At 38.3% G+C, this 12,265-nt stretch overlaps 1 protein-coding gene across 1 annotated transcript; it reads left to right on the top strand.

Moving 5' to 3' along the window:
* Positions 1-5,507: 5,507 nt before the first annotated feature.
* FGG (fibrinogen gamma chain) lies at positions 5,508-10,271 on the top strand (the record flags this gene model as incomplete). The annotated part of the gene is made up of 9 exons (XM_082316592.1): positions 5,508-5,582; positions 5,674-5,718; positions 6,181-6,364; positions 6,475-6,568; positions 7,523-7,653; positions 8,303-8,436; positions 8,566-8,750; positions 9,447-9,724; positions 10,072-10,271. The coding sequence occupies 9 exons, from the start codon at positions 5,508-5,510 to the stop codon at positions 10,269-10,271; spliced, it is 1,326 nt and encodes a 441-aa protein (XP_082172718.1).
* Between the last annotated feature and the right edge of the window lie 1,994 nt (positions 10,272-12,265).

Raw genomic sequence — 12,265 nt, 5'->3', positions numbered from 1 at the left:
CAGAGATGCTAGTAAACAACTTGACTGTATTTGTGGCCTATATAGGCGATAGGGGTCAACAATAATAGACACCATAACTCTGTCACATGGTAGGAATCCACATCCACTGGCTCCATTGCTTAATGTACAACTTTTAAGAGTAAACCAGATTTTGAATTAATCTCATAAATTGTGAGAAAGAAGGGGGAAAAAATCTTCTGGCTTTAATTTTTATGCTGGAGAAAGAAAAAGGTTACAGAGTAAAAAAAATAATTTAAAGAATATAATTTTTTTCCTGTTCATGGTTCAAATGTAGGTCAGTCTGAGATTCAGTTTCCTTCAGTGACCCTAAATACTTAGATTTACTTTTATTATGCTAGTACCATTAATGTTTCAAACGTAGGCCTGTGCTTCCCTCCCTGTAAACAGATTTGTGCACTGGCATGGAGCACGATGCTGTGTAAAAGAAATGTGAAATTCATTCTTCTACCGCCATCATCCTGAATTAATAGCCTTCAGAGCTAATCCTGGAAGTCAGGGAGGACAATGCGGAGTACATTTTTCCAAAGCAAATACACTTTCCATTATTTTTACTAGGATTTTTCTGACAGTCGGACTTCCTCTGCTTAAAAAAGTACAAGGAAAGTATTTCACAGACCAGGGTTTTATTGTGAAATATATTACATTTTTGCTGTGTTTCCTTTAATGTGTAAATAAGTTCCTATCCAAACCAACACTGTCAGCAGATACCGACAAATATTTTAGTTTGTTGAGGAGGCTCTGTTTAGTTTATTGAGGCTCTGTCCTCTCAACTAATTACAAAATATTCAGCAAATATTTGAATTTATTACTTATCTGATTCCCACAAATTAGTGCATCTCTTTGCTTAACAAATGGAGTTCACTGCTCTTGCCCTCAAGGTAAAGCATACATTGCAATCTCTCCTTTGCAGACAGTCTGAAAACCAACCTTTCCTAAGTGAATCAACAGTTGAAAATGATCTCTGTAAATCAGTAAAGGGAGAGAATTTGCCATGTTGCATCTAATGCCCCTATATAGGGCACAAACAACTCAAAGCTCAGTAATGATGTTTAACTGATCCCAACTCATGGTTTGGGGGTTTGTAGTATTTTAGTAGATTTTCAGCATGTTGAAGTGTAATATCCTATGCTCTGGGACTCAGAAAAACCTCAGTGGTGACAATGCGATAATATATGTAATCTTCTGAACTATATTGATTTTGTTCCTTTATAACACATTTCTGTTGCTTTCAGGAGATATGTTCTCTCTCACTTCCTTAACATTTGAATGAAGTTTAAGTAAAATCTGAAGTGTATGAAAGTAAGTAAGCATTAAAAAGAAAGACTATAGGATTTTTTAAAAATAAGATAATAGCTCATTTGAACCATCAAACATCTGGCTTACGGACATGAGGTATTTTTCAGAAGTACTGTAAAGATGAGGTGCCTTGATTTTTCATCTTTTTGATTGTTAAATACTTTTGAAAATTTATTTGTAATAATATTTGAAATAAAAAAAAAAGAACTATGTATTAAAGCAATGATGCATTAGCTACAAAAAAACCTTGGCTATTCTCTGCAGAAATCAAAGGGTCTTTTACATTGCTATATGCTGTAGAAAAAGTACTGGAAAAAATGATCACTAGAACATGAGTTACAAACTAAATGACTTTTAGCAATCATGCATCAGTGTAGTTTCCCTGCTTAGATTTAAAAAAATGTAATATCCCATCATTATTTAAGAATACATTCTAAAGCGAGTGAATTTTCTGTATTCACAGTGCCGATACAGCAAAATATCCTGTGTATTCTTTATAAAATGGAAAGCCATAGCTGACATGAAATACATAACTTTCAAACCTTTCCTCAGAAACAGAACCATTTACAGCCTGTATTTGAACTGAAGCATAGTGAATATCTGCACCGGTGTCGTAAGTGAAAAGAAACAAAAGCTTCCCATGCTGAGCAACTGAGAGCTGATTTTTGCTGACTCATGAATCCTCCAGGCATTTCACTTCACCAAGGGTGAGAAGGAAGTCTGTTGCACAGAGTGGACTGTCGGATTGGCAAAAATGTTGCCATTTACCTTCTGCCCAAGTTTGGAATATTGAAAGAGAAAGAGAAAGATCAGTTACAAAACTTTTTTTTTCGTTTTCACTTTTTTGCTTCTGTTTGTAAAGCAATTGGTTTTATAGCACACTAGCAGCATAACTTCAATACTAGACAGCTTCTTAGTTGTCTCTCTCATCCTAATTATCACTCACTCATTGATTGACCCAGTGAAGGGGATTTTGCCCACTAATCTGTATAGCTTACTAGTAGTACAAGCAGGGTAGTGCATATTGATTATGGATAGCAAAGCAAAGTAGGCAATTTTTTTCCATATTTACTTTTTTGGGGTTTTCAACATTTATTTTTAGTATTTATTTTTACATAAGAAAATAAACCTCTGGAGTATCTGAAAAAAACAAATGCAAGTTCAAGTTCAACTGAACACTTCCAGTTAAAACAATAAGAAAACCCCATTAGAAATGTTAAAATAGATCACTGTAGCATTTTTGAAATGGTATAGACTGATTTTTCAAGTGAGATTCTTAAGGCATGTAAGTATAAGTCATAAGTTTAAAAGCCAGTTGTTTTTCCAAGACAGCCATAAGAATACTCTGATATTCAGGAACTAATTTACAAACACAAGCATATTTCTTCTGATTTGTATTTCTGAGGGAATATTTACTATGAATAATGGGAAGTTGTTGGATAGTCTCCCAGTGGCTGTTTGATAAAAATACTAATCAAAATTGAGTTGAAGCAGGCTTTTTTAAACAAATAATGACTCACCTTTACTATCTACTCAAAAATAAATTGCAAGAAAAAAGTAAACTGACTTTAAGAACTCTTCCTTCTGCCTGTGCTCCATGAATTGTTCCTCATTTGTTACCAAACTGGCAAACAAACAGACTTACTGGAAAGAAAAATCTGGCCAGAAAATCAATACAGTCAAATTATGCTGGACACATTTCAGGGTACAACTAGGTCTCTAGCACATTTGTTTCGTAAATGGGTCAGCTATTTTGCAGCCAGGACCAACCAAGACAATGTTACATGAGGGAGGAAAACGACTACATAGCCATTCCACTGAGAATACGTCTTGTTTTCAACTTAATGAAAAGCAGGAATAAGTTGTTTCTGAGTCATGCAAGGTGAAAACATAGAAGAAAAGAGAAGGGAGCAAAGATATGAAAGGATTAATTATTCAAGGCTAAATCATGACCATGTAATCAGTAAAGCAAATGAAAAACCTGTGAGTTTTAAATATTTGCATCTTCTGCTACGAAGTACAAGAGGTTGCAATCAGAAATACAACTAGGCAACACTTACAGATGCAGTGTACAGATATTTGGTAATCATCAAAGTGATGTTTAATATCAATTCCTTCATGAATGTAAATCTATACAGTGGTAATTTTGTGTTATCGCTGTTAACTCTGAAAGAGTTTCAAACCCGTATGTGCTACCATTAGTGATAAAAGGGAAGGGTATGTTCTTTACTCTGTTAAAGGATGAGGGATACCTGGATTGTGTTACGTGGTTCACCTATCGTGTCATGAACGTTACGTGCCCATCTGCACTCTTGAGTATACATCTGCGGTTGAAGCTGGGCCAGTTATTTTATGTAGTTCATGCCAGCAACCTACTCATGCTATATAATCCTATCTAAGGGAATCCTGATGTTGCATAGCCACTGAAAGTGTACCTCCAGGATCCTCTGGACCCCGTGTCATGACCTGCAGCCAATGAAGCAGCAAAGCAAGCTCAAGCAATGTGTGAGCAGCAGTGGCAAGGAGATCCACTAGTAGTTTCCTGAGTCCATGTTAACAGCACTAATGAAGCAACAACAGAAAGCACAAGAGCAGGTAGACTTTTACCCAGTTTTATTTACTTTATTTTCACTCTTTAGGAAACAACTAACCATGTAAAAGGTGAAGCCATGTACTATTTGTATCAGTAAGGACAACAGAAGCACGTTCAGCACATGACTCTTGAAGGTAATTAATGCCAGATTTGGAAAGGTAAATGCCTAGCATTGGTCATCCTTTGGAAAGGACTTTTGGCAGCCTAGTAGCGAACTCACTGGTCATCAGTACAGATACTAGAAAGCTGACTCTCCCATGAACAGTGCTTCGGCTTCACATAAGCGTCCCATAAATTTGATTTTTAGCATCATAAATGCTCAGATTTCCTTCTGGCAATATGTGCCTGGATCCTCGAACATAATGGGAACCTTCTGGTTGACCAGATGTGACCAGATGAAAAAAGAATATACAGGTCAGGAACTTTCCATGTTTCAGGGCATAATCATATCTAATTTTGTAATAATATAACATCTAGCTTCTATAGAGTGCTTTTGTCCATGGATTTTAAATACCTATTAAGCAAAGCTGAAACAGGCTGTACAGAGGTGAAGTCATTTGCCTGAAATCACAAAGCCAACCCCAGTAACAACAGATGTAGCAGCGAGCCCCAGTCCCACCATTCTTTTCATCATTTGGTCAAACATGTATTGAAGTCAAAAGCCTCATTCAACATTGTCCCATCACACGGGATACTGTACAGACACAACAGCAGGCTTTCTCTGGAGAAGCCACAGCCTAAAGATCGGGTGCAGCACATGAGTAGAAAGCTATTAATGTTATTAATACAGATAGTAAGCAGAACCACATACATAAAATAATTTGGCTGGGATAAAGCCTGTAGCAGAAGAGGGAGCCTGTCACCAGTCTTGTAGGTGTATTGAATAAGGCAGATACTGACAACATTAGTTCCCCAGCAAGCAAGATTTGATCAGAGTTGCTCAAATGGACTCCTTGAGTTCAAGGATAGGGAAGAATCATGCTTTCAGTGCCCACGAGAAATACCACAGGCTTCTTTTCCAGATATGCCACTGCCCGACGTGACTTCATACCTTTCTCTGCCTCAGTATTGTCATGTGCAGAAGCGGAAGAATGAGGTCGATTCTCTTTGCAAAGCACACTGAGATCTGTGGCGGGAAAGTGCTACATAACCACAAAATAGTATTTATTGTTAGGCTATTGGTAGTTGTTACACAACTCAGATAGCTACTGTGGCTTTTCCTTGAGCTGTTTGAGTGAAACTTCTGCTAGCCCCCATTCCAAAACCATGTGTGAGTTTCCTTAACACTCGTGTTACTGGAAGTAGCGTCTCCATGCCTTGTCTCACCTTCCCATCTCCCCTGAGACCTCCTGGCTGGTGCAGAGATCAAGTGAATAAGTGGGAAGCAGGTTCTGAAAATGGGAGGAGTAAGAGATATGTGCAAATTCTGGGAATCCACCTCAAATCTCTACCCCACCTCTTCCCGCCACCTCCCAGTGCCCGCCCCCAGCTTCAGCCTGCTCCCTTAAACCGCTGACACCCTGTGCTGGGTTGAGCATTTTCGGCTGCTGACTGCACGACTTGCACCGAGCAGTCGGCAGCGCCTGGTGGGACAGACATGATGGTGCTGAGGTTACGCAGCTGGGCTCCCCTGGGGCCTCTCTTCTCCCTGCTCTTCTCTACCAGCATGGCGGTAAGTGAGGAGACAGTGTTAGAAGACACGTCGGCGCGGAAAGTGCTGTCAGGGAAAATTCACTGAAAATTATCTTCTTTCTTCTCTTCAGTACATTGCTACCAGAGAAAACTGCTGCATATTAGATGAACGATTTGTAAGTACCTGAACAATTTTCGTTTATCTTAAGAGTTCAACTAAGGCTTTCCTATGCTGATTATTGACTACCATTATCCCATTATCACTCGTAGCTTTATTTCATCTTCATTGTTATTTTCAATACTTATTAAACGCATTGTGCTTAAACCCGTTATCTATTAACAGAGGTATACTCTTGGTAAAAATGTAGGGGAGGCTGCGCCGTTGAGAAAAGCATATATCCAGAAGACGCTACAAGTAACAGCCTGTACCGTTTTCTTGCTATGTGTGTGTATGTACACACAGCGTGAAACTAAACTGCCTCTGTAAATTCAAACACTGCAGACAAAGTGGCAAATGCCTTCCCTTTTTTATCCACAATTGTTTGTATAAGCGGTGCCTGAAAGTTCCCCTGCCCAAATATTCTGCTCTCCTTTTTTTGCTCCTGAAACATTGCCAATTATTATTCTTTCCTCTTTAGGGTAGCTACTGCCCAACGACCTGTGGCATTGCAGATTTCTTTAATAAATACCATCTCAGTATGGATAATGAACTGCAGGAAATGGAGAGAATTTTGCGGCAAATTTCTAACTCCACAGGAAACATGGAACATTTGATTCAACACATCCAAACCCTCTATCCTGCAGAGAAGCAGACACTACCAAGTGAGAATATAAAAATAACTACAGAACTGAAAAATATAATTTATGTAGTTTTCTTGTTTTTTTTTAATTTGCCTAATTGCAATAATTTTGTACCTTTGTCTGTTTTACAGATTCAGTTGATGATTTTACTAAAAAGTCCAAGAAAATAATTGAAGAAATTATCAGATATGAAAACATTATTTTGTCTCATGAAAGTACTATACAGTAGGTATCTTCCACCTTTTATATTACTTGACAATCCAAATCGTTTTCTTTCTGTTCCTTTACCAAGTGCAGCTAAGGCTCCCTTGGAAAGGTTTTTTGTGCTCATGTGGACCATTATGCCCACGCTGCCATTAGTAGCTGCCTAGCAAGACACAGAAGGATCATGAGGATCCGCTATTGCATTCTCCGCTCATCTGCATAAGCCATTAATTGTGCAAGAAGTGCAAGAGAAGAATGTCAGGAAGCATGGCAATATTTTTATTTATGTTTCTTTTCCTGTGCCAGCTACTCCTACATTTTTTTTCATGACCTTTGGAGATTTTCTTAATATGAGTTTGTGCTGTAACGCAGACTGTGTGGAATATTTGTGCAGTCATTCACTCTGGCTAATTTTGCTCCATATATCCATGAAAATCAGTTACATTGATATAAATCATAAGCAACTATAAACTCAGTAGTAGTCTTTTGTAAATTGACATTGAAAGTAAAATTGAAAACATCATTAACTTTTCTAAATCTTAAGGATATGTTTTTGACCTGAATGTAGGAAAATCTCCACTTCTATAAGATATCGAAGACAATTTAGGCATTCTGACACTTGCAGCAGTTTATTTACAGCATTCATGTTTTACAAATGCATCAATAATTAAAGAGGAATAATTTATCATTTACTTCAGGAGAACAAAGAAAAACTTTCCATAGAGTTATATTTATACATTTATCACTGGTTTGAGTTTTGCTGATTAGAGTCAAGTTTTGCATAAGATTAAGTGTGTGCTTTCCCATTTTGGCTAGTTTCCTCAGCTTTAAATATCAGTGCTAATAGAGGCACCCCCCTTTTACAGGTGTGTATGTAGCAACATGCTACATAGGTGAGGCACGTGTGCAGGGAAATGTGTATTAAATATTCAGAAACAGCTGAAACAACAAGCCATTTTTAATCTTTCTGTCCAGACAGTTGACAGATACACATATATTGAACAGCAACAGGATCACACAGCTGAAACAGAAGATTGCCCAGCTTGAGTCACACTGTCAGGAGCCATGCAGAGACACAGCTGAAATACAGGAGATAACTGGAAGAGGTGCGCAAAATGCTTCTTGTATGGTGGAGGGTTAATTCAGTTACAAGTATCGCCAGTTGGCATCACAGCGATGAGTTATTTGTAATCTTACAGGCCATAGATTTCTGCAAAGGTATAGAAGATTGCAAGTTATGAAACCAGTGCTCGGATCAATATAAGTGCTAGGTAGATGCAAACAGGGCATTCAGATGGAACAGAGGTCTCGCTTGCTCCTTTGGTCTTTTTGGCCAAAATATGATTATCCCAAAATGTATGCTAAACACAAGGGACAGCAGGAGAGTTTCTATGGACATAAGAAGGTAATTCATTATCACATTTCCACTGAGTCACCTGAAAAAAATTTAATTATTCCATTAGCTCCAAAAATGCCATTTTTGTTGCTGTAGAAATTAATGCAACGACTGTACTTTACATTTAAGTTGTTTAAGCTCTTTGTGAGACTAAATTCTTCCTCATCTTACACGAGTCCTGTGACCTTTAGTAGGATTTTATGGCAATGACATTAAAGTATGTGGATTAAATAGCTAACTTTGCAACAATGACATTTAGATGAATTCTATTTCTTGCACTAAGAAAGTTACAATCAAATAAATGTGAGGATAGAACTGTAGCTAGATTAATAATGATCCTCTGAATATCTTTACTTCAGATTGTCAAGACATTGCAAATAAAGGTGCCAGAAAAAGTGGTCTTTACTTTATCAAGCCTCAAAAAGCCAAGCAGTCATTCCTAGTCTACTGCGAGATTGACTCATATGGCAACGGCTGGACAGTATTACAGAGGGTATGCCACTTACGTATTATTACCATAAGCAAGCTTATTGCATCGGCACTGTTTTTTAGTTACCGCCGTAAGATACATAACCTTTTGGTTGAGGTTTTTGGGTTTTATTGTTTTGGGTTTTTTTCCCAGAGACTGGACGGGAGTGAGGACTTCAAGAAAAATTGGGTTCAGTACAAAGAAGGATTTGGACATCTGTCTCCAGATGACACCACTGAGTTCTGGCTGGGCAATGAAAAGATTCATCTAATAACTACGCAGTCCACTCTGCCATACACCTTACGAATAGAACTGGAGGACTGGAGTGGCAAAAAAGGGTACTTGCTCATGATGCTTCTGAAAATGACAGCTTAAAACCTACTGCTCCCACTGCTGTGTCAGTTTGTACAGCTCTCTGAAAAAATGATGGGCCCTTAGACCTGCTAACATGCATAGGATGCTGTATTGGCACTGTGTGTGACTTGCTGCCAGGCACACATGCATGTCTGAAGGCCAACATGCTGGCAGCCCTAGTTTATTTGGCAGAAGGAATCTGTTTCTTCTCTTCAAGTTTCTTCACATCTTATGCATCTTATGGACTAGATGATCATTGTAGGTCCCTTCCAACTGAACTATTCTGTTCTGTTCTATTCTAATCCCATTCTCCAGAAGGGCTTACTATTCTCGCTATTTCTTGAGACATCCACTCCTTCCTCCTACCAAGAATTTCCTCATGACCTAAGTAAGCCTAAGCATTATGAACCCAGGAGATATATATATGTATGTTCATATAATGTAGATCTTTCATACATCACTGAAGACTAGTAGTCAGAAAACATGTCTGATGCTGGAGCACAAAAGTTGGTTGGATGTATGTCATTGAACTGAGGCATACAATCATGCAAAACAATTCCTTTTCAAATGCTAGGATGCCATAAATGCCTTTTCTGCAGTGCTAACACCTATGTATTCTTCATTCATGCATGTACTGGGAATGCAGCATGCTCATATTCACCTTTATCCTTTGTTAACAGCACTGCTGACTATGCTGTATTCAAAGTGGGAAGTGAAGAAGACAAGTATCGACTGACTTATGCCTACTTTATCGGTGGTGAAGCCGGGGATGCCTTTGATGGCTTTAATTTTGGAGACGATCCAAGTGACAAATCGTTTACCTATCACAATGGCATGCGGTTCAGTACCTATGATAACGACAATGATAACTTTGCTGGCAACTGTGCTGAGCAAGATGGATCTGGATGGTGGATGAATAGATGTCATGCTGGCCACCTCAATGGCAAATATTATATAGGTAAAGTATCTTCTAAATACCTATAACCCAGGACACCACATTTCAGTGACAAAGAAAAATGGGTTCATTTCATTGAGTATGTTTTGCCATCTGTTTTTTCCAAAGCTGCCGTAGTCCATTCTTTGCAATAACTGAAAACACCAGCAGTAGGAACTTGTGTCTGCTCTCCAGCCCAAAGTGGGAGAATTAGTCCTGAGAGAAGCAAACTGGGGGGGAGAAGGGCAGTGAACAGGGCCTGTTAGCATGCCCAGGGATGCCATGGAGGTGGTAGTACCAGAAAAATGTATGGACACATTTACTACTTCAGAAAGCAACTAACTCTTTTGCTCCAACTGATGTTTTTTTAGATGGTGTGTACACATCGAAAGATGCTGGTCCATCTGGATATGACAATGGCATTATCTGGGCAACCTGGCGTGACCGGTGGTACTCCATGAAGAAAACTGCAATGAAAATCATCCCATTCAACAGACTGTCAGTAGATGGACAGCAGCACAACTTAGGCAGCGCCAAACAGGTTCGACCACAGGACCGAGGAGATATTTAAAATGACAACAGAACATAGTTATCATTTCAAATGCTGGACAGCTGAAGTGTTAAGCCCACTGTATCTTAGAGAAGTTGGCTTTGTTTACCATTTTGTCATAGAAATATTTGTACTTTGATTTTAGTATACCTTCCACCTTACCGTTTCTTTTGACAGATAGATAAATGGATAGTCTCATGATCAGAAATAATTCCTTGCCTTCATGTGTTTTAAATGCTGCATTTTTAATTTCCAACTAGTGTAACTATGTATGAACACTGTCAACATGTCATCATAGCCTTATGTACTTCTTTCTTTAGAAGAACATTAAAATGCTCTTTTTTTTTTCTGTTGTAGGTTGGAGACTCATAAAGGGACAATTTCACAAAGACTGATCTGAACAGGGAAAACAAATCTTTTATCTCTTAGACACTGAACTTACCTAACATTACACAGTTCAGTTTTGACTGTAAAACACCATTGACTGTAAAATGCCTCTTTCCTGAGCAGTGCTTACCTCTGTATATGGTTATTTTTTTCTGTACAAATTCTCAATAAATTTTTGATTATTACAAAAAATCTGAACTTGTTATCTGTGCTCTACTGTTGGGCAAGCAAAACAAAGTATACTTTATGATGGTTGGAAGGTTACTGTGATCAAACCTGTTTAATTCAGTCATTCCTGAATTGCACACCAGTAGTTTCTGCTGTTTGTTTAGAGGCGAGTGTTGGAACTATTTCTCCATAAAATGTGGCTTGTTTCCAAAAGTTTTCATTCTGTTTTCTGATGAAATTGATTTGTGACATAGATCAAAGTACATAGCAACTTGAAAGAGGCCTAGTTTACTGCTGAAGGCTACTTAACTGAGCTTATCATGAAGTAATAAATACATTTTCAATCAGGATGTGTTAGGAAGTATACTATCAATCACCAAGAACAGATATTTAACTCAAGAGCATGCACATTAACAATTTTCTCAAATATTACTCAGAATAAAAGTTTCGTTTGCTATATAGCACATAGTATTATGCTGTACAACTATTATTCCTGAATACACCCTTTTGATTCATAAACATTTAAAAATTAATCTAATGTATCTATTGCCATTGTCAGACCAAGCAATGTTAATATTTGCAGCATAAATTCATTGTATTTTACTTGCTTTTTCTTAATACAGTAATAATTTTCCATTGAGCAAACTCACAGCACAGATCACGAACAGCAAAGCGTTTGCAAAGCTGTCTGAATGTACTCAGAATATTTGATGAGTGTATTTGAGGGGTGCATTAGCAAATCAAATTAGGTTTGTGGATTAATTGCTCAACAAAAAATACACTCAGAGCTAAAATAGAAATATATTTATTTATATATAGATATGTATCAAGTTGATACATTAAGAAGTGAAATATTAAATGTGTCCTGGTCTTTATTTTTAGCAACTATTGAGAGGCCAGAAGTTCACCTGGTATTTCTGAATAGCACATTCAAATGCTTTATCTTAAAGACAGAGAGACATTACACTAATGAGACAGATCTTAAAGGCAGTTTATGCTGCCTCAACAGTTTCCCAGTTTTGGTGGCCAGGTCTCTAGGGAGGTGGCTGCTGAGCTTCTCTCCCTGGGTCCGAGTCTCCATAGCATACCAAGCTGCTGTCCCTCTATCATTTTTTCTGAGGTTGTTTTGACTTAGTTCAAGTTTTACCCTTAAGCCAAAGTGTAAGAGGAAGGCAGGTTTCTTAGGAGTAAGTGAGAAGAAGCCATCGTTAGCATAGGGTCATCATGAGGTTAACAACTGTTTGGGATGAGGGACAACCACTCCACACCACTGAACCAGTATATTTGCACCCATGCCACCAGCCATGCTGCGCGGCTCACCGCCAGCCTTGACGCCCGATTCCTCACCATTTTCCTGAACATTTTGTGCAGTGAGGCCTCTCCCGTGGCTCCTTGTAGCTGAAGCAGTATGCATAGAGAGGCCTGTGGGAAGGATGCGAGCTGAGGGTTGATAAGCCCAG

Source organism: Platalea leucorodia (assembly GCF_965183815.1).
Source record: "Platalea leucorodia genome assembly, chromosome: 6".
NCBI classification, from domain to species: domain Eukaryota; kingdom Metazoa; phylum Chordata; class Aves; order Pelecaniformes; family Threskiornithidae; genus Platalea; species Platalea leucorodia.
This window is presented reverse-complemented; position numbering and strand designations above follow the sequence as displayed.